At 40.0% G+C, this 22,652-nt stretch overlaps 1 protein-coding gene across 7 annotated transcripts in view; it reads left to right on the plus strand.

The window, feature by feature from the left end:
* The window catches only part of COL15A1 (collagen type XV alpha 1 chain), a 132,791-nt gene that overhangs the window by 59,978 nt on the left and 50,161 nt on the right, over positions 1 to 22,652 (plus strand). For 5 of the 7 annotated variants that reach the window (XM_063159234.1, XM_063159262.1, XM_063159243.1 and 2 more), the window contains 9 exons: positions 310 to 435; positions 4,079 to 4,141; positions 6,203 to 6,238; positions 7,311 to 7,463; positions 12,401 to 12,469; positions 14,802 to 14,846; positions 19,818 to 19,880; positions 20,776 to 20,811; positions 20,903 to 20,986. In XM_063159234.1, coding sequence (XP_063015304.1) covers positions 310 to 435; positions 4,079 to 4,141; positions 6,203 to 6,238; positions 7,311 to 7,463; positions 12,401 to 12,469; positions 14,802 to 14,846; positions 19,818 to 19,880; positions 20,776 to 20,811; positions 20,903 to 20,986 — 675 coding nt within the window. The remainder of the gene's footprint in view (positions 1 to 309; positions 436 to 4,078; positions 4,142 to 6,202; positions 6,239 to 7,310; positions 7,464 to 12,400; positions 12,470 to 14,801; positions 14,847 to 19,817; positions 19,881 to 20,775; positions 20,812 to 20,902; positions 20,987 to 22,652) is intronic. The other 2 variants (XM_063159272.1, XM_063159253.1) reach the window with 2 other exon arrangements.

Raw genomic sequence — 22,652 nt, forward strand, 5'->3', positions numbered from 1 at the left:
TGTCTGAGATCTCTACTGGGTTACAGAGAGTTGACACCTTTTTTTTTTTTTTTTTTTAAATGCTTCTATTTCAATGCTATGAGGTGGCAGAGTTCAGAGAGCACAGGTGAGGGAGGTCAGTGTGACCCTATGTAAGGGCATATCTGTGAAATCAAAATTGGTTCTCAGTAAGCAGAATGTGGGTGGAAACCCCAGCTGAGTTTTATGGTTTTATGAGCCTGAAAAGTCTATGTGAGCTTTTTCCTGTTCCATGTGTATAGAAATGAACCAGGCTAGGATAATTTCTAACACTCCTGCTGATTTATCCAGGGTCTTCCGGGGCCACCAGGCCCTCCAGGACTGCCTGGTCTTCCAGGAAACCCAGCACCTGATTCAAGTGTAGGACCTCCTGGGTCATCAGGAGAAGATGGAGCTTCTGGGGAGCCAGGCCCTGAAGTGAGTACCCTTTTGTGCAAAAAGCTTGAATCTTATGCAAATTATACAAAAAAAAAAAAAAAAAAGTCTTGTTAATCAAAGCACAGCACTAATGTACATTTGACAGACAGATACTGGTGAATCTGGACCAGAATAAATAAAAATTAAGAATGCTTTTGCTTTCAGGAAAATAAAGTTTGCTAAATCACTTACATAATCTTTAGGGAATTTGTAAAATAAACTGAATTTTCCTCTTTCCTCTTCTATCCTTTTCTTCAGCTAGGTAGAAACACTTATTCCTCTGGACAAGTGAAATATAATTTTACTGTAAAAAACGCTGCTAAAGTTTCACTTGCAAATAAATTCTCAGCAAAGTGTTTTTTTCAGTGAAGAAAATATTTTTTTTTAGCATTGAACAGCTTTAAACTTCCTCTCTGGAATGATGAGATTAGCTCAGCTGTTTGGAGCATGGTGTTAATAAAGCCAAGGTTGTGGGTCTGATCTCTGTGCTGTCCATTCATCTAAGAGCTGCACACGATGATCCTTCCCAAATCAGAACAATCTCTGTTTTGATAAATTTACTAAAATAGTTGCCTTATTCCCTATCAACCATCTGCCAGCAGCAGTTGTTCTCAGGACAGGATCTGTCCTGTCCATCACACAGCCCTCAAAGTGAGTGACCATTTCTGTACCTGACAAGGTGTCATTAGCATATATCAAGGAAGTGTACAGGTGACAGGTGTTAAAAAGATCGCACTATTTCTCAGCTCTCTTGGAGGGTTTTTTTTTTTTTGAGGATAACCAAGTTGGGAGTTGATACAAAATCTAAAAAGTGTTTGGTCATCCAGGTGGAAAGCAACATCTTTTGTGCAGAAAGAAATTAGGCACCTGAAAGTCTTTAATATGGAATTCAAGAGTCAAGTGCATGGGAAGCCAAGGAAATCCATTACTCTCTGCATCTACTGATTGTTATATGGATGACAGTATAAAATAAAAAAGTCTGAAATGCTGACCAGATTTCATCTAATTGCTAAACTCCCAACAGCACTTTTTTATTTTCTGAATCCGAGACAGATCAATCTGTATTGAGGATTACAAATGTAATTTTAAGAAAATGCATTGGCAAGTCTTTCAAAGAAGACAGTTACCCTAATGTTTCATCTACTGCATTTGATAAAGTGCAGTGTTAGATTAAAAGATTCTCTATAACAGCTTCTTTGCAATTCAAACTGTACCTTCAACTTTCATGACTGTGGCTGTTTCCATATCTTTAGAATATGAAGTAATTCAAATGGTCTAGGAAACAGTACTAAAATTTGCCATAAAAGAAAAATGTAAAAAGGAATGAAAAGAAAATGGAGAAATAAGTATTGATTCATTTTTTATTTTTAAAAATGAGTGTATTCCCTCTTGCGCAATTTGGGATTTCACAGGCAATAGCATGAAGTACCTGTAGACAGTCAATTTTCTGGTGCAACAGAAATCATTGTTTCAGGATAGTTCCTGGGAAATATATCTGTTAAAAAAGCAGAAGCTAACTGTAAATAAGACAACTAAAGAACATTTTCAGAAGAATCAATCCAGGAGACAACTACACAGGCTGCTGAAGGAAAACTCCAGATATTAAGAACACAGACCCATGTATTCCCACAATTTCAGATGACCCAAGAAACTGTCATTCTGCTATTCAAACATTTGCACACTCTGGATAAATGAGATGAGCTCAATTCCCAACAGAAATGTTTTGGTTGGGAATCCTCATTAAGTACCACATTAATACATTTGTGTTATTAAGGATTTTCAGCTGTGAAGTCTAATTCCAGAAAAACAGCCAATCACTTGAAGTTGGGGACAAGCTTAAGTCCTTGCTAAATCAAGAACTTTGTGATGTAGTACCTCTTCTCTCTATAAACATGCCTTAGAAATGTTTCAGTAAAGGCTGCATTTTATAATGGGAAATACCCCTGCACAAACTCCTTCACAATGCATTTCATACTGATATGGTATTGATCTGATTAAATACACATTTTCTAAATGCTACATGAAGTTAAATTGACTCATAGCATTGTATAGGGATAGTTTCTATCATAATTTTTTTTTTGAGATAGCTCACAAATACGTTAATATACCCTGAGGAGAATAACAAATGTCCCAGTAATGCCTGCAAGCTACATAAGAGAGACTGTTCCAAAGCTCTTGAGGAAATTAGTAATTTTAGCACAATGAAGCCTAAAATTGCCAAGCAGTAAAGTGGAAGTAATCAGTAAACTTTAGAATAGTTATTGTTCTTAGCTCAACCTCTTTTCTTACTTTCTTCTGTCTATGTAATCATGACAAAATACAATATGAAAATGTTTGAAACATACTGAAAATATTTCTGATTATTCTCAATATTAAAAAAATCCATTACTTACTCTATGACTTACAGCGCATCCAAAGAGCAAAAGCAGGATGGGAGGGACAGAAAGAGCCAGAAAAATGAGACTTTGTGATAATTCTGAGAGCATCAGAGGGAAACAATGTTTTCTATCTGCTTTGCTAGCCATTTATATCCTTCCCCAAAAAAGATGATTAAATAAATATTATTAAAGATCCCCAGAGGCCAGAATACGCTCCTATAAATGTAGTCAAAGGCTTTCAGAGCCCAATTTAAAAAATTTAGGCTGTGAAACATGCCTGTTACCTTTCATGCATGTCTCGTTACTGTGGGCTGGACTTCAATATCTGTACAGATTTATTGGTTGACCCTACAAACCAGTGTTTCCCAGCCTGCTTGCTCACTCAAATGCATGCAGGATAAAAGTCATGGATACAACACCAAAAACTGGGTGGAAAAATTAATATACACTTTTCAAGGCAAAACTAAAGTGAGGTGTCATGAACAACATGAGCACCATCTACCAAAGCAAAGTGGCAGCACCTTTTCTTCTGCAGAAGGACTCTTTAGGAGTACTGCTCCTAAAAGTGTAGGAATGCACCTCCAGGCTCAGCTACCCAAGAACACCTGGCAAAGTGAGTCTGAACAAGCCAAGTGCTTATTCAGACTGCCCCATGTGGGAAACTGAGGCCCAGCCTCAATGTTCCCAAGGGAGGATATCACTGGAGTTTTATGGATCAAGACCTCTGTCAGCCCTCAGGCTTTTCTGTTTGTAGTGACAGCACAGAAGTCTCCTGTTTGACACCATTCCCTCCATATCACAACTGCTTTTAGTGATTCTACCACACAGAAACCCTGGCCTTGATTTTGTCAAGGTTTCCTCAGCTGGGTCTCATCTGGCACTGACATTGCCAAAAGTGTAGATAACTGAGGTGCTTGGGGATTTCAACCCCATCGTGTCTTTTACAGTGTTGTCAAAACCTGCTTGGATAGCACCATAATCTCTCATGCTAAGGTTATATTTACAATATGCTGGGGTTTATTTTTGCTTACAATTTATGATTGTTGTATATAGTTTTCTATTAAAATGTATTAAAATATTGGTTTGATACAAAGCCAAACTCTCAGAAAAAAAGAAATAAAAGTGTTAAAGCTTAAAGTGGTGGGAGGTGCTACACATTAGTCTTTCATTATGCTGTATCATCAGTTGGTCCCTAATACTTAAACACATGTTCTAGAAATCAAGCTCTCAAGTAGCACCTCCTTTAGATTTACTGTCATCTATAGGGCCCTCAAGGTCCTCCTGGCCGTGATGGAGTGGCTGGCTCACCAGGATGGAAGGGAGAAAAGGTGAGTTAGATGTCTGTCTTGCTCCTACGTCAGTGCAAATTCTTGGTCAATTCTAGGCTGTAAAAATCATAAGCAGTTGTCTCTGCAACCCAATAGCATCTGGCTTCAGTATTTTTTAATGGAATCCAGATACTAATAGCTTATTAGAACACATCTCAAAAGGCATATTCAGAAATCCAGAATTTCCTATTTTCTATTGTCTCATTTTCTGAAGCATGCAATATTGATATGCAGTATGAACTACTCTGTTGTGATTTGCCACTCAAAAACCAGTAGTGACTGGGCTCAGACAGGTGAATCTGGACGGGGAAAGGGAGAGCTCCAGTTAGCCCAGCCTGGCACAGAGTGACAGCACATTGTATGACAGAGGAGAAGAGTCTGAAGGAGCACAGACCATTTAAATTGGCAAACAAGAGACAAAGTCATGGCCTACACTGGCTGGGCACCAGATGCCCAGAAGTGAAAAGCTGATGGGTCAAGATAAGGACAGAAAGATCATTCAGCAATTACTGTCACATGCAAAACAGGCTTGACTTGGGGAAATTAATATAATCCATTGCTTATCAAAACATCATTTGAGCACCATTTTTTATACCCCACTTCAAGAAGGATGTGAAGAAAACAAAGACTACAAGCCAATTTCATCCTCTAGTGAGCTTCAACAGCACACCTTATGCACAAGAAATTGAAAGTAAATTCCCAAGTGTACATTTTAAGCTCACACACTGTAACAGAAATGAAAAGGCAAGTCTTAAATGGCCAGAATATTGATTTATTTTTATCTCTGGAGGCAGGAGGTTCTGAGTTGTGATATCAAAAGCCTTAGGCTGGTAAAAGTGCAGCACCCATGGGAACCAGCAGCAACCCAGAAAGTGCAGTATGTGTATTGCAAAGCAGGCACCTGAAACCCGTGTCCATTGTAATCAGTGGTGTGTGTTTTACATGAGGGAAAGAAAGAAAGAAGTCTAGCTGAAGTAAACAGAACATGAATCACATACTATAAGAGGAGATTGATGGGGAAAGAGAAGCAATTTAAGAGAAATTAAATTTATTTTTAAATCATAATCTTCTAAAAAAAGGGCTGCAATATTTTGCCTCACCAAGTCTGCTGCATTCTGTACATTTGATAAAAGTTCCATTAGAATTGAAGCACTATGTTTCTGCATCTGTTCAATACAAATAGGAGTATTTTTCAATTTTTACTACTTTTTTTCTGAAAGCCTTGATTTATTTTATATTGTAGTATCTGTTTTGTTCTTTATTTGAAATTAATCCAGAGAAGATAACAAGAAAGAAACAAACAACAGGATGTACTGAAAGTAAATACAGTTTGTTCATTGAGTGACATTCAACATGGAGTTTAGCCATTGCTTTTAGACAAAAAAGTACTGCTGGTGCTTACTCATTTTTTTTTCAGACTTTACTCAAGAAATATTTCTGCTGAGTGAGTCAGGACAGGAGCTTGTCAACATAAAAAATTATTCTCTAGATACAGAGCAATTTTGAAAATAATTATTAGCATGCATTGTCTTTCTGTCTATTCCATGTAATAGAAATGGAAAAAAAACAGTAGGCAAGTAAGGTGTATAAAAGCAAATGATGAAATCTTGATTGCAACAGAGGAATTTTAAAATATTCCTAATCATCACATCCTGTGTTTAGAAGGGCGACCTGTACAACTTGAGCAGGACCAGTTTCCATTTCTGTTATAGCCCGTAAGAATTTTGGCATTTGTTTTCAGAAGCAGGTGGATGTGACCTGCAATGTTTAATTCTCTGTGCTCCAAACCCTTAAAATCTGCAGCAATAATTGAAATACAAGATCGAGTCCAGTCAGCATACCAGACCAGTTATCAATGTGTTATTGTAACACCTGAATTACAGATTGTTTCCTTTTTAACTGAGAGGTCTGAGGTTTCAGATAAAGGGCTCCGTGTAAAGGACATCAAATTAAACAACACAGAAATCTGTGGGCATTTTTATTAAGGAAAAAATACCATAAATATGCTTTTGTTGCATAATGGTCTTATTCTAAGTATGCACAATTTATTTTCTTTTACAGGGTGATCAAGGTCTACCTGGTTCTGCTGGTCCAAAGGTAACAAAAAAGTGTCTTTATAGAATGACAGTATCACTGTGATACAGCACATTACTGAAAAGGGCTGAGAAATCTTGGAGGCTTACTGTGTAACCTAAGTTTCTCAGTTGGCCAGCACACTTCCCTACGAAGTGTCCTGTAGTCAGGTAACCTTGGCTGGACACGGCTCTATCAGCCCCTTCCAAATGGGACTGGGGAGAGAGAATAAGACAGAAAGCAACTTGTAGGTTGAGATAAAGTGGTGTTTACTAAAACAAAAAGAAAGTGAAAATTTCCACGTGTATAAGCAAAGAGAAAAAAAGTTTAATCTCTACTTCCCATCAGTGAATAATATTCAGCCACTTCCCGGGAAGCAGTTGCTCTGGAAGGCAAATACTATAAAACAACAAATGCTGTCCATTCCTTCTCTCCCCCATAGCTTTTATATCTAAGCTGACATCATATGGTACAGAGTAACCCTTTGGTTAATTTGGGTCAGCTATTTTTTGCTTAGTTGTGTCCCCTTCCAGGATACTGCCCACTCCCAGCCCACTTGATGGGAGGAGGGGATGAGAGAATTGTTAAGGAGACAGTGCTGATGGCGTGCCAGTGCTGCTCAGCAACAGACAAAACACTGGTATATAATCAACACTTTTCCAGCTACCAATGCAAAGCACAGCATTGTGAGGGCTGCTGGGGGGAAAACAAACTCCAGCTCAACCAGAACCAATACACATTATCAGCAGGTTGAGAGAGGGAATAATCCCTCTCTACTCTGCCCTCGTGAGAACCCACCTGGAGAGCTGTGCCCACCTCTGGGACCCCCAACAGAAGAAAGGCATGCACCTGTTAGAACAAGTCCAGGGGAGAACCATGACCATGATCGATGGATGACCTCTTCCTGGGGATGTTCAAGGCCAGATTGGATGCGGTTTTGAGCTACCTGGCCTAGTGGAAGGTGTCCCTGCCCATGGCAGAAGGATTGAAACTTGATGAGCTTTCCAACCCAAACCATTCTGTGATCCTGTGAAACTACTTATTTGCCTTTGCTTAGACATATTCAGTATATCAATAATCTGAATTTTTATTTTAGGGTGATACTGGAGTCACTGGATCAATAGGCCCCAAAGGAGAAGCTGGCCCTATTGGGTCTCCTGGAAAACCTGGACCACCTGGACCGCCTGGGCCTCCTGGACCCCCTGGACCTCCTGGACCACCAGGACCAAGTTACAGCTTGGGATTTGAGGTATTTTGCTATTCTGAAGCTTGTTGTAAGTATGGATATATTTCCTCCAGAAGAAAGACAGTGTACCTGTATATTTCACAGGTATTTAAGTCTGAATTGATGACAAAGTCATTTGTTCTAGATTGAAATTTGCCAAGGAGCGTAAATACAGAGACACATGTTGCTTATTTCTGACCTCATGGTCTGTTCTACTTAGGACAAAAATATTCTATTTAAAATATAAAATTGCAGATGTTACTTTTTCTACTTCTGAGAATAATACCTTCATCACTTAAAAATATGAGATCAGGCCAGCTCAAGATGAGCTTTACATATCATTTGAGAACTGCTCATTTGGATAATGTTGTTGGAGCAGAAAGTGCCTTGCAGTAAAGAAAGGCAAGGGAAGAACACTCAGGTACAAGAATTAGAGCTGCTGCATTAACATTTTTGTGAAGAGAGACCAAGAAACTGTCATTATCAATATTCATATTTGTGTCTTCACTTTTTTCTTCCTTATTTTCCATGCATATTTCAATTCTAATTTACCTGTGTGGCTCAGCAAAGTCTTTCTAGAATTTTTTATGTCACGTGATATAATTGAATTGGCACAGTAACTCAGGGTAGCCTCATCAGAGAAGCATGTTTGACCAAAATTACTGGCCCTCTGTAGAGTGGCAGCAGTGAAGTGGTGGTGTTCAAAAGATACCAGTTTTCCTACACATTTCTCTTAGTATCTACTCCAACTCTTCTGTATTTTTCTTTTCTTTACTCTACAGACACTTTGAGGCGCCACAGATGTGACCACTAGTGCTTGTTTAGAGACCTAATTTGCTTTCTAATATCTGACTAAAGAATATTGTACTATATACACTACTGGTTAATAATCTCACTGATGTCAGTGAATTTCAATGGAGAAAAATCTCTCCATCAGTTCCTAAGTTCTTAATTGCCAGCACTGAAATTGTTAGCAAAAAGCAGCTTGAAGTCTAAGCAAACAGTCCTTTGCCTTGTCTTAGGCACACTATACTGGTACACAGTCTCCCCTGAATAAATATCTAGGTGTCTCAGAATGAGTTAAGGACCACTGGCTAGTCAGATCTTCAACCCCAGCCTGGTCTGAGTTTTAGCCCAGAATGATAGCTTCTCTGACTTACAGTCATCTTCTGTGGCCTCTGAGGACCCATTCTCCACTTTTCACTATATGCACTATTTGACTAAAAGGCAATGTGCCCTTATTATGTTACCAAAGAGTTCTGCAATTATGTGCTAAGGATCAAGCTCTGCCACTTTTAATACCTAAGTCTCAGAGAAGAAAACTTAGCAGATGAGCAGGAAAGGGTGAAAACTGGGAGTCCCCCCTTTTATGGAGGCAAATGCAGAAGGATTTGAGCCCTAACTGTAGTAACAGTATCTTGACTGGCTTCATCTTGAATTATATGTAGTACAAACAAAACTGGTATGATTGTCATTTCCCTGAGAGGAATACTACTTTAAACAGGCTTGCTAGCTGTAGCTGATCTTTTGGATGCCTACCCCTGCCATCTGTTGAGGCAGCACCATGGTCTGCCAGTTTGTTAGGGTGACACTACCTTTTGGTTGGCAGTCTGTTTATTGCAATAAGGCTGTGGCTGCAAAATACTCCTGTTAGCACTTGTTAGCATCTGTGATCAGCTATGTGCAAAAACCAAATGGCACGGTGTTTGCTGGCACTTATGCTTGCCAAAAGAACAGTTTGAGCTGTAGAAGGTACCTGGTAAACCCATTAAATACACGCAGATGTCAAAAGAGACGATGTGTTATATAAAGCAGGCATCAAGCACCCTCTTAAAGGGAAAAACAGACTGGCACAATGCAGTCAAGGGAAAGGGCCCAGAAACACAGTGTGGTTTACCCTTCACAGTGAGAGTTTGCTTAAACAGGCCAAAGAGAATAAGAGTAGATTTTCGGTTGGTGTTTGATACACTGATAGCTGACGGAGGAGCAGAATGAAAGTCTGAATGACATTAAATCAATCTCAAGTGAAGTTGCACAAAAGGTCTCTCACCTCACCTTGGTCCTCCAAAAGGAAGGACCTGATTCCAGTTGTGCATTCCTTCTGCTTCTCTTGCTCTTGTAGAGTTGGCATAAAAGGTCAGAAGAACAAGATCTCTCTTTTTCAATGGAGTCACGTCAGATTATGTTTTCCATACCTTTGGTGTTAAACTGTCGTTCAGTAGTAGCTGAAGGTGATCTCCCCCTTACACCATCTCTGAGTGCACCACAGCTGGGCTAACCTGGGCCATTTCAAGTCACTAACTGGCAGAAATCTAAGTGGGCCAGGAGTGGATCCTCTAAACATAGTAAGCTGATACAAGGGCTTACATCACTAGGAGACGGAGGTTCTCCTTCGCTCCTCTTACTTCCCCATCTGCAGACATTCCTGGCACACTCCTACCCTTCGCATGCACTCACACTCATTATTCCATCAATTCTCCCACAAGCCAATTTAATATACTAAAATTTCAGAGAAAACTCGCGCGGGTTTTGGGGTCCAGCCAGCGGCCAGGAGCCCCAGCTCTGGGCGGCCGCGGGCAGGCCGCTCCTCGGCGTGCGCCGCCGCGGCGGGATCCAGCTGCCGTCCTGCGCACGCGCAGCCCCGGCTGGGCAAGACGACACGGCCGACCAGAGAGGTCCCGAAGGGCTCCAGTGAAATTCCAACAGGCTTTATTTTCGGGAAGTCCGAGTGTTACGGATATGAACGAGGCCAGACTTTCTCCAGAGAAAGAGGTTCTCGTTTATTAAAATAGCTACAAGGAACGGAGTGCCCAGGATAAGCCCAGGCACCCACACAGCGAGCCAAAAACGAAAACAGTGCGCTCACCCCAAGTGCACTGGGTTCTCCCACACAACAAGTACCCCAAAAGAAGAAGAATTCTAACCCAAACGAACTCCCCACATTTATAGTCCCCCTGGAGTCCAGGATTGGTGCACTTTGGATCCTCATGATGATTGGTCCATTTCCAGGCTTCTCATTGGTCTTTACCGCCGTTCATTCTGGACCAATCGTTTCTGCAGGGCTTCGAATGATTGGTCAGATGTTTCATCCAATCTCTCTTCGACCTTGCCTTGCCCCATCAGACCCCTGTTTCACCAAACCCTGGACCCTTCTAGCACATTCTTATAAGCCCCCCCCTTTAACATAATACAAATAATATAACATAATTAATACAGTGTAATTGAACTATATCCTATTTTAACTTAACTTTTACCGATAACACGAGGGTGCCGACAGGAGAGAAAAACGGGATGGAGCTCGGTTGAATGGCACCGGAGCCGGGGTGCCAAGCCCCGAGCCCGGGCGGGGACTGGGTTTAAAAAGGGGAACGGAGTAGGCGGGCTCAGGGGTGCCGTTTGACCACTAAGAAGGGGTTACAGGGATGGTCTTTTTGTGGGGTGACTGTGGTACGCCAATAGGGGAACGGGGAGAGGGTGGTCTCTAGGGAGAGCTCCAATGGAAAAGTGGGAAATGGAATTTTCTGGAACAAAAGTTATGTTTTTACATCTGATTGATGACTTTGTCCCAGGGAGTCCCAACTTCATGATCTTTGGCCCCTTCCCCACACAGTCGCACCCGAAAGTAGCATATTTTCTGCTCTTTTAATCATCTAAACGAAAGCGGGGTTCAACACACGATGCTGATGTTGCATGTGAAGGCTGTATGGCTGTGAGTAGGGAAATAAAACAAAGATTAAGATTTTCTCTTTCAGAAAAAGGAAACAATTAAGTCAGCACAGCTGCAACTAAAATTGCAGTTAAAACCAAGTGAACAGTTCCCTGCTGGCATGGCTCATGCAGATGTTTTGAAGAACAATCTGACAAGTTTGGACTAGGCACAAACCAGGGGATAGGAACATGAGAGGTTCTGGGCCTGAAGCAAGTAATTGTGGCGGCTGCAATTTTATTTCTTTACTGCTTTGGAACTGGTAGCTCCTGCTTCTGCCGTAATCCGTATCCATGTATCTGTAATGTCATAGAACAATGAAAGCTGGAGGGAGGGCTCTGCTTTCTGTGTCGTTCCCTTGAAAACTGCTAAAAATATCCATGGGAAATAATAGGTAGTTTCCTCTCAAGGACTGCCACTACACAGAGACTTATTTCTGAAGTTATCAGAGGGCAATGGAAACAGACAGTGGGCTGGAGCAAATTACCTGTAATGAAAGCCTCAGGGAACTGAGCTTGCTCAGTCAGGAGAACACTTAACCTTAATCTCTGGAAGGTTCCAAGGCCTGAATTTCCAATGTCCTAAAGAACTTGATTGGAATTCAGTGTTGACATTGCTTTTGACGGGAAGTTGGCCCAGGCAGCCTCTGAGAGACCCTTCAACATAATTAATTCTACAATTTGATGGTGGAATTTTTTTCTGTTTCATTTCAGAAAGCAGTATTTTAGGCAGGAGTTCAATATTTGACTGTGAGAATTGGGAAGAACCTCTATTGATAAAAAGTGATTGCTGCCTTTAAACTGCAAGTTCTCCCCGACATAAATCAGTTTTGGTAACCCTTACTAGTCATTAGTGCTTCAGTAGCTGGGTGGCAGGTAAATGCTACACAGAAAAATACTGCTTAAAAGTGTGCTTAAACACAGTACAAACTGTCTCACTTCTGCTTGATGCTCTTCTGCCTGAAGTGCTGGAGCAATGGTGTCAAGTTGGCAAGACAGTAAAGACCAGAGTTTCTGTAAGGATGACCAGCATGTTTTTATCACATTTGAGCAAAGCCTATCTCCAGAATATTATCCATTTTTCTCTGAAAAAAAATTAATGAGAAAAGATTAAAATATTTGTGTTCAGTATGTTTCCCATTTTTTACAGAACTTCAGAAAACAGAGCAGTTGGAAAAAAACCAAAACAACACAACCAGAAAAAAACCCCATAAGATAAATTCTTAAATTCTGTAGCATTTTGTCTCTTCCATTAGGATATGGAAGGATCAGGTAGCATCGACCTCTTAAGTGAATCAAGAATTCCCAGACCAAGGGAACCAAAGGTGAGTGGATGTTTTAAGGGAGGGGAATATAAATTGTTGCTGAGTTGTTTGGTTTGTTTTGGGCTTTTTTCCAAACAAAAGTTTCCTCCATTCTGCTCTTTGGAGTCAGCTATAGATTGAGAGTCACCACATTCAAATGGATTCACTTGCCCTAAAATGTCATTAAAATAACTGTGTCCTCCAAAGAGTCTGAATTTCTCTGACACCTCATTAGCTAATGTTTTTTTTTTATTCTGCTTTGGTATATTTTTGATATATCAAAGGGTGAAATAAGGGGTTTTATGTTATCTAGCTCTCTGTTTCTCCCTTCACCCTAATAGATTCCTTTCTCTTATATGAAAGTGACTCACACATATGAAGATTAAACTGAAATGTTATTGTTTGGCAAACAAATGTGCGTAATACAACATGCCACTTTTAAACTAAAAAATTTTTCCCAGTAGTGTGGAAGCAATGTTACAGAAAAAAGGAATGCTTTTTTCTCTTTCATTGTGTCTCAGGAGACTTTTTGCTAGTGTGGACCACTTCAATCATCAAGTAGGGAATATGGGAATATAATCTATCAGTATCAACCAGATAATTTGGATTTATTGTCATTCTTAACAATAGCAGGAGTTCCAGTGGTTTAGTCTGGCAACAAGAGGAGACAAAGGCACGATCCAGTAGCTACTTAATGAGTCTGAGGGGCAGCTGCAAGTATGATGGAGCTGAACTGTTCCTTGTAGTGCCAGATGGTTCAGCAAGGGACAGTGGTCACAATTTGCAGGTTGGGATGTTCAGGCTAAGCCTTAGGAGACGACTGTTCACTAGAAGGTTGGAGCAGTTGCCCAGAGAGGTTGCAGAAGGTCTGGTCTTGGAGTTATTGAGGCTTTGCTGGACAGAAACATGGCTGACCTGATCTGAAGCTGGTGACAGTTCTGCATCCAGGGGGTGATTGAATTAGATGGCCTCCACAGGCCTGTACAATCCTATGCCTGTGATTCCGTGAATCATCAGACGCCGACTGAACACTGAAGGCAGGAGTGACTTTGAGCAGCTCTTTACTGTGTTGGTTTAAATTACTAGTAATTGTGAGTCACTGAAACTGTAGCTGATAGCTTAGAGAACTTTGCCCCCTCTTATGTCTTTTCCTAGATACTAAAAATAGTACAAAAATACAGTTAGAAAAATAAGTATTGAATCTGTTCGCTGAAACAAGAAGGTATCCACAAGCAGGGCCAAAATTCCACATTCTGACCTGCCTTAGTCACAGCCTTACTTTCACATTGGTTTTATAACAGGCATTGTTTCCAAGTCACTCAGCTATAAATATTCAAAAAATGTCTTGTTGCAGTTGAACAAAATTTTCATATTGCTGGTTAATTACTGTGCAAAGTTTGAGTCAGTACAGAAGAGAGATGAGAAAAAGGAGATAAGAAAAATAAGAATTTTGCTGAAATTATGAAAATGCTTTTACATACTTAGTGGTACTGCACTATCAGCCATTTACACCTTATCACAACTCCAGAGTACCCAGTGGTGCTTAAGTGAAAACTGAGAATCTGCTTCAAAGGGGGTAGCAACTCAAAACAGCTGAGAGATAAATTACATTTATTGGCACTGTCTTCATATCTGTTGAGATTTCTATTAACCTTTTATCAGAAAATAGTAATTGGGTTTTAAAGGAGAAATATTATTTTTTTCTGACAGTTCAGTTCTTGTTTCCAGGGTTTCTATTTTTTTCTTCCACAGATCAGTGTAAAGTTTCATTGGTGTTTTCTCATTTTTTAGTAATTCCATTTATATCTGCCTTCATGTTCCAGATAAAGACAATTCAATCACTTTGTCAAATTCCTTTCTCTTCCATTCAAATTTCTACAATGTCCAATAATGAACTGTTGTCCATTTTACCATCAAAGAGCCATAATTGTTCTTTGCAACCCATGTCACCATATAGAGACAAGAGGAACTTGAATTTCCAAATTATTTTTGAAACAAACCTTTTAGGAAACTGCTTTTAAACTTAGCAAGACTGTGCTGCCTCTAAACTGGTAGCATATCTTAATTTTAGTCAAGAATGCAAATTCAAAAAACTGTAAGCAGTTGAAAGCAATACATCACAACAAATGCTAAATTTGGACAAATTTATTTCTAATATTTTCTAAAAACATGTATTGTATGCAGTGACAGCACTGAAGTTGTATTTGTAAGAAAAGGTGCATTTTATTGCTCTCCATTAACACTACCGGTCTCCAGCATTGTTTTTGTAACAGTCGCGGTAGCGAGTTACATTTTTTTTCTGAAAAAAATTTATTTTTAAGTGCCATGTGGATTTACAAGTAAATTTTTATAGGGTTCTGCAGGAAGACCTGGACAGCGTGGACCATTAGGACCAAAGGTAAAAATATTTGAAAGATAACCTATATTGCTTTAGCATATTTTTTTCATATTTTTTTTATTTCTACATTCCCAGAATTTGCCTGAACATAATAGCTTTCCTTTAAGATTCATATATAGATTAAGCTGGGACAAATTTTGTTCCCATTTGCACTGGATATCTATGCAGACTGTGTAGTATTAAAATTATTTCACATCCAACAAGAGCAGTGAGTAGATACTAACTGGGCTATTACATTCCATCACGTCTTTGTTAAATTTTTTTTGGACATCTGGCATTTTCTCTTTTTGCTCATTTATATATCACTGTGGTCTCAGAGAGGTTACATGTATGCTGTTGAAAGAGATATTTGCATGACGAGGCCTTCTGATCCCAGAAAGTGATAGGAAAACATTCTGGAAGGCGCTGGGGGGAAGAAGGGAGGAGCAATGACTATTTTGCCTTGGTTTTATTTGAGCTTAGCAGTGCCTGAATTTTTGCACTTTGATGCTGCTACTGGTTGTGTAAACGATGAGGCAAAAAATAGAGAGATGAAAAATCACAGAAGAAGAGGGCAGATTTGCAGAATGGGTCTTTAGACGGGAAAAGGCTTTTCCTATTCCTATGTAAAGCTCGACTACCACTCAGGGTAACAGTACACCATGACAACACCTTAAATGTGAAGTTAAAGAAATTTAAGGTCTTCATTGCCCTGGGAAATAACAGTAACATTGAAAGAGCAGGAAGTGGAAGATGAGAAGTGGCAGTGCCTATCCTCTCACTGTGAAATTTTCACCTGAACTTACACCCAGCACTAATCACTGACTGCCCATTGCCAGCAGTACCTGCAAACACCTAATTCATAGCACAACAGCCACCAAAGATCTGGCCAGCCGCCTCTGTCTAAACTCTGTAAACCTCAGCTTCTAGGGCTGAAAAAAGTCCCTCCATAGTGTACTACTCCTGCTGCTGCTGGAGCACATTTCTTATGAGTGAAAAAAACACAATTTGCACAGCACATCTTGGTGAATGATACTTGCAGGACTGGCAAGAATAGATGTGCTCTCACATGAAGCTGCTCTGTGCACATGTGTAGGTGCCAAGTCTTCATGCTGACTGAATTTTTTTTTTTTTTAAGAAGTTATTCTCTGCCCTTAGCTAGAAATTTTGTATCTAAGAAATTCTGCTTCACAAAGATTTCAGAAATTGAGGTAGCAAGATTCCTAGGAAATGGGCTGGAGTGATAGAGATAGTCATAAACCTTGGCCAAGAGACCTCACCATCACCTTGGTTTAATCCTGAGTCATTCTTCCCCAAGATACAGGAGAAACTGAAAGGAACATGCCTAACATCTTACAAAACCACGTATACTATGGCAAAATTATTATAAAGTGGTTATAATACACTATCATTCTCATGGGGATGAATTTTACACCCACTTTTCATGATTATAAATGACTTCACTAGGCAACAGTGGCAAAATACAACAACCACCCACTTCCCAAAACCAAGAGCTAATGCATCACGAGGAATTGAAGGATAGTTCTGTTTCATGTATCTTTCATCCTTCAAACACCCCAGACAAGTACAGCTGTCAGAGAAGACTAGCTATGATCAAATTTTTTCTCTTTCCTAGCAAGTAAGCATGGATCAATCCAAATTCTGCTTTCACTTTTATTATTATAAAAAGTGGTTTTCATTTAAAAAGAGTCTAGAGTCTTCATACACTCTTGAATATATGAACTCCCAAAAAGCAGTAAGCATAAACATAACATTTGAGGCAATGGCTGATTATCCCAGTTTATATTCTCTGTCTCCAAAGAAATAAACTGCAGTGGATGTTCTCTGTCTGTTAAAAAATTGAGGAACTGTGTCTACTCAGGGCTAAAATCCTGCAGAATCAGTCCCAAAGGTGGAACAGTGCAATGTTCAATATTTCACTCGTGGTTTGACACAGTGCCTGGTGAGGTGGAGAGAGCAGCAGTGTGAGAGGACTGTGTTAGCTGGTTTGGAGGAAGACGGTGAGTCCTTTGTTGAGGTGCAAGGTCATGGCTGCAGTGGTAGAACTGGGGAATGTTACCATGAGCTGATTTCAGACGTCAAAATGAGGCTTCAGGAAGATGGCTCGGTTGATGCTCAGCAAAAATAATGAGTCATGACCACAAACTTCAGATGTGGGTGGCAACTGAGTGATTAAAATCTCAGAATAAAATCACAAATGTATACCGAGCAACACTTTACCAAAAATATGCCATACTTTTTCTGATTGTTTTACTCCATTGGGTTCCTTTGTTTTTAAGGAAAGTAGCATACATGTTTAAAATCCTTGCAATTACTGCTCACTTTAATACTTGAGCCCTCCTGCGTCTCTGTTTCAGGGAGAAAGAGGCAATATAGGTCCCCCAGGTTCAAAGGTGGGGAGATCTAAAACCTCAGTTGTTTCTTTTCATCTCTTCATGCACTTAGAAAATGCACTTAATGAACATTTCTTGCTCTGTCAGCATATTAAAGCCCAGGATGGCTTCACAAACCCCTTTCTCTGGTGAGTTGTGAGTATCAGGAGCCTGTATAACCTAGTGCTTACGACTTCTGTCTAAAATGTGGTTAAAATTGTGTCTAAAATTGCATCTCAAAGGTGCTTGTCTTTAAAGGCATCTTGCGAAGCCCTGCGCATTTTCACCAGAAGGAAGATAAAAATCAGCAAAGCTTAGAAAATTCACTTCCATGTGCCTCTGTTCCTTCATATGGTGGTGTGTAGCTCTCACCCCACCCCAGAGCACCCCACAGGTCTGTGCTACAGTCGGAGGCTCATGTCTGTCTTAATCCCTGCCTGTTCTGCTTTGAACTCCTCTTGGAGCCCTTCCCAAAACTCCTGTTTGGGACTGTGCTGCTCCTTGCTGGTCCCTGTCTGACCTGACTGCCTTTTGCAGCCATAAGCCAGCAGAGAGCGCTGATGTGACTCATGGAAAAATTTTAAAAATAAAATAAAATAAAATAAAATAAATAAAATAAAATAAAATAAAATAAAATAAAATAAAATAAAATAAAATAAAATAAAATAAAATAAAATAAAATAAAATAAAATAGCCTTCTCCTGCATTTGGGACAGCCTTGAAATCAAAATTTACTCTAGGAAACAAGATAAATGCAGTTATGCTTGATAAGTGTTTACAAGAGTATTATCACAGTCTTCTAGCAGCATCTGCTTGTTTATTTTTTAAAAATACCAACAATGTAGCAGGACTCTTCTTGCCATAAATTCCATCTGCTGTGCATATTATGAGTGTTGTCATTTCACATAGATATTTGTCAGCATGATAATTAAAGCTGATGCATTGACACACAGGACAGTAGTTTAAGTCTTATTAACCAGTTTGAGACTATAGAATATTTTATTTATTATTCCTACATGTCCTTTCTTCTGAGGTCCTTGTTCTACTAATTATTATTGTTTTATGTGAGAGTGCATTTGAAATATGTGTATATTTTAATTGGAGTGACTACAGGATTATTTTGAAAATAGGCAATTTATCCCTTTAACCCTCAAACTAAAAAAGATATTTGTTCTCTTGTACCTGAGCAATAAGCTACATTCTTAAAATATGATGGGAATTAGAAATAAGGATGTCTCTGGATACATCAGTTGCATTAAAACATCTTACCTATCCTGAATCTTTTCTTCCCATTTAAATTTCATTAGGAAAATGAATGGGAGAAAATTTTCAGCATTTGTAATGGTAGGAAGCTATCCTGCAAGTATCAACGTGCCTGAAATTACAACATTCTGTTGCAGAATAGCTGTTGTTCCAAGGTTATTTCCTCTGCCCATTTACGTTTGCTGCAGATAGATACTTATAATTTTCCATAAGCACTTGAGAAATTTATGTCCCAAGTACCATTGTTACTGCTCATGCAGATACCACAATCCCAGTAGCTGCTTTGATGCCTAAATTCCATTACCAGTCAGACACCCTTTATCCTATAAAATTGTTTATAAAATGAAAAACAGAGTACTTCTGAAATCATACTTTATTCCTGACCCACGTGCTTCACTGATCACTGGCAAAAACAGAAATAGCAGAAATGTCCTTTCTTAATGAAGCAGGAACATTAAATCTCTTATGGTGGTACTATCTACTGTTAAAATCCAAAAAGCATTTTCTTCAAACAGAGCAAAAAGTTGGAAACAAAACAGTATTTTCCAAAAACAAAATGAAACAAAAAAAATCTCCGGCATATTAAAAAAAAAACCTCAAAGCAAAAAAAAAAACCTAAAAAAACCCCTCAAAACCACATACAAAACAAACACCCAAAAACCCCACCAGAAAAACAAGCTAACAAGAATAATTGTTCCTTTGGATGAATCATTAGGCTGCTCTGTGTCATTTCCTTTGCTCTTTCATATGATGCAGAGAAGAACAGATGCAAAAAGTGTAGCTCACTGTTTATCTGGTCCTTTAAGAATTTAGAACCTTCTTTTATCCATTTTTCTCAGGGCAAACTGCACTATCCTTAGTGCTTCTGTTTTTCCCATAGAGCAGAGTAGCTGTCAGACTCCAGCAGTCATATACAGGCCTGTATCCAAATACAGCAGGGGGTGGGTTTGCCCCACATACTGTCTCCTGTCTACATCCAATGCCAATGTCTACATCCCTTCTCTTCCTCCAGATTGACAGTCACTTAACTGAAGGGTGGAAATAACTCATCAAATGTATTTTGAGGGAAAGCAACAAAATTCATCCTTTTGCTAAGCAGGGGTGGAAGCAGTGAAAAACTATTGAAGCTGCAGGGGAAAAAAAGCCATAAGCCTGCTCTGGAGAGGGGGAAAGAGCAGAAGGAGTGGAGAGAGCAGATGACTAATGAGATAATGAGTCTCCCCCAAACCTGCCCACCAGCCCGTTCAGAGCCATATTGTGACTCTCCCCAGTGGCAGCCTCCTGCTTGTGTAAAACTGAATGTTTAGTGAGAATAACTGTGTGTTCTTTGTGGCAGGGGATGCCAGGCACAGATGGAAAACCAGGCCTTCCTGGCATTGCTGGGCATCCCGGAGTAGTGGTAAGTATCACCCTCTCTGATCACTGACGCACACTGGCTCCCAAACCTACCTCTTATAGGTCAGCAGGATCAGCGCTTGCTAGCAGAGTGTGAAGAGCTGGGGCTGTGTTTTTCCTATGTAACCTGGAGCAGTTACCTCAGACAAAAAACACAGAAGCAGACTGTACCTTGCCCATGCCTCCCTCATCAGTCAGAAGAGATACAGGCACCTCCAGAGGCTAGTTCTGATTTCTCAATGCTCCTTCTGCTTTTAATTACTCAGCTCTGCCTTTAATTAGAGGAAAGCCAGCAAGCTCATAGGTGATTTTAATGTATTTCTCATGCTTAAGACCCTCAAGGATTACAGTGTGCTTTGCCTGGGAAGTCCCACAGCTCATCCTCTGGCACTTTCCTCTCACTTGTGCCAGACAAGCATCTGCATTTCCAGCACAGGGAGTTCTACAGAGGGGCTGATCAAGCTTAGATATAAACTGGCAGAGAGATGACAGTTTAGCTTCCCTGTCTTCTCCTGTCTGGTCTCCTGGGAAATCCTGGGCACAGCTGATGTTGTTGATGCTGGAAAAGGACAGCACAGCCAGAGATGGCTGATTTCAGTGCAGTGAAAGAAACGTTCACTGGATTAATTCCCAGCTAATGAAATGTTTTGTGTCCATTGTAACTCTAGTTGTCTGTGAACTCTGTCAAAGTTCTGGGAAATACTTTTAACCATCAAACCTTCAGAAGATCTGAGTTGAAACTAGTTGGCCCCATGTGTGTTTTGAGACAGCTGGGAATTGATCGTTCTGTACATGAAACTCACTGCTGTGCTTTTTGTGAAGTAAGGGAGAACACATTTCATAATTTCCCCTTTTAAATCACTTATGCTCTTTTTTATTTTTTTTTTTGTCACCTGAAGGGTCCAAAAGGAGAGAAGGGTGACCCAGGACCTCGGGTGAGATTGTGTGGATTTCACTCTTCGAGAAACCTATGTGAAATGTAGTGCTTAGTGTATGGGTTTTCCACATGTAATGCTTTTGAAATAGGGTGAACCAGGACAGGATGGGAACAGTATTGTGGGACCGCCTGGACCACCAGGACCACCAGGACCAGTCATAGCAATACCTGAGGTAAGTGTGCATGTCGAGCATTGATGTCTGTAACTCCCCTTTACAGAGAAGAGGGCACAAGTGGTTAACACACTGGCAATTCTGCTGCTCACATTCAGGTCATAAGTCTATTCCTCAAAACAAAAGAATCTCAATATGTCTCTATCAAATTATTTCGTTTTGAAAATGTTAGATTGGAAGAAAGTGGGTAAAGAGCTTAACTGCAAGAGTTGTGAGATCATATTGAGCATCTCGCACAAACTCTTTAGGCGATTTCTATAGAAGTTGTGAACATGAAATAGAAACTAGCAGAGAAATACAAAACTGGGAATATTTAACACAGCATAGCACCTGAGGCACAACAGTATGTAGGGGAGAGTAATTTCCTGATAGTTGTCCGCTATACAAACCAGAGCACTGACTCTGGAAGAAATAAAGGGTAAAAAAATAGAATCCCATAAAAAATCTCCAGTGTGCAGGTATATTTTCAGTTAGTTTTGCTGTGTGTACATCAGCCTTTGCAAAAACAGTACTATATGCAGTAATGAAGGCTGGAGGTTAGGATGAATCCCACTCGGAGCTAACAGCAAAATTCTTAATAGTTGGCCTGGTGTAATAACATTAAAATCTGGAGGAACTGTGAGTGACTGCAGGAAACTTCACCTCTGAGAGGTGGAGGTGCCTAAAACAGCCAGACGTGTCCACAGGAATACATATAAGGGCAGTAAGAAGTGTTTTGTAATTGCAAGAGAAAATACCCAGCTGAGAAATCTGTGTTGAGGGCTTGGCGCCATCATTATCATAAAGCTGAGCTACACATAACCTTTTTTGAGTGAAACAACTGGGCTTCCAGTTAGGCTTCTGCTACCAATAGCAAATATAGCATTAATTTTCATCCAATAGGCCACATCACCCGTCTCACCCGTCCTACCTGAAGTGTTTTTTCTTTACTGACTTTACTGGGAATCCATGCAGAATACTAGGATCTTGGATCCTGAATCTTGGATGAGCAGAATTATAAACTTAGAATTATAAAAATGTTGGTTGTGGTCGAAGTCCTGCTTGTAGTGGGACTGTCAGCAGCTCTACACTTTATCTCAATTCTGTTGGAGTTCCTGGGGAACTGCTCAATAGCTGTGATAGAAATGCTGATGTAAAATTCATGTTCTTTCTCACAGCCCTGCCACGATGCCACTGTGGGACCTTAATTCTTATCAGTGACTAAACAGCTCTGTTTGCAGAAAAAATGAACCTCAATGTGTTGCTCCATAGTTCATTAACACTTGAAAAAACCACTAGGACAGCCTCAGAGGGGGAACAGTACATATAAAGAACATAAAAAGATTATTGAAGCTGACATAAACTAATGACACTTGCTGGAGGCTGCATGGCTCCCTATGTACACTAATCCCAGTCCATGCACCTCTCAAACATGTAGCTATGTCTGAAGAAACCTAAAGTGCATCCTCTGAATCCTCCTGATCCCCTGTATGAAGTACTTTTACCATGTATTACAGAAATGTATAGAGCCTGGTAGAATCTGTATAGCTTTAGGTGTATTACAAGTCCATATAGAGTCCCATTTCCTTCTCTAAGTACTTTCGGGTTTTAGAAGTAAGCTCTTTTAAGAAATTGAGAGCATTTATGGCTTTATATACATTTGTAATATAGGTGTTCTGGGGAGGTA

This window comes from Melospiza melodia, chromosome 1, assembly GCF_035770615.1.
Source record: "Melospiza melodia melodia isolate bMelMel2 chromosome 1, bMelMel2.pri, whole genome shotgun sequence".
NCBI classification, from domain to species: domain Eukaryota; kingdom Metazoa; phylum Chordata; class Aves; order Passeriformes; family Passerellidae; genus Melospiza; species Melospiza melodia.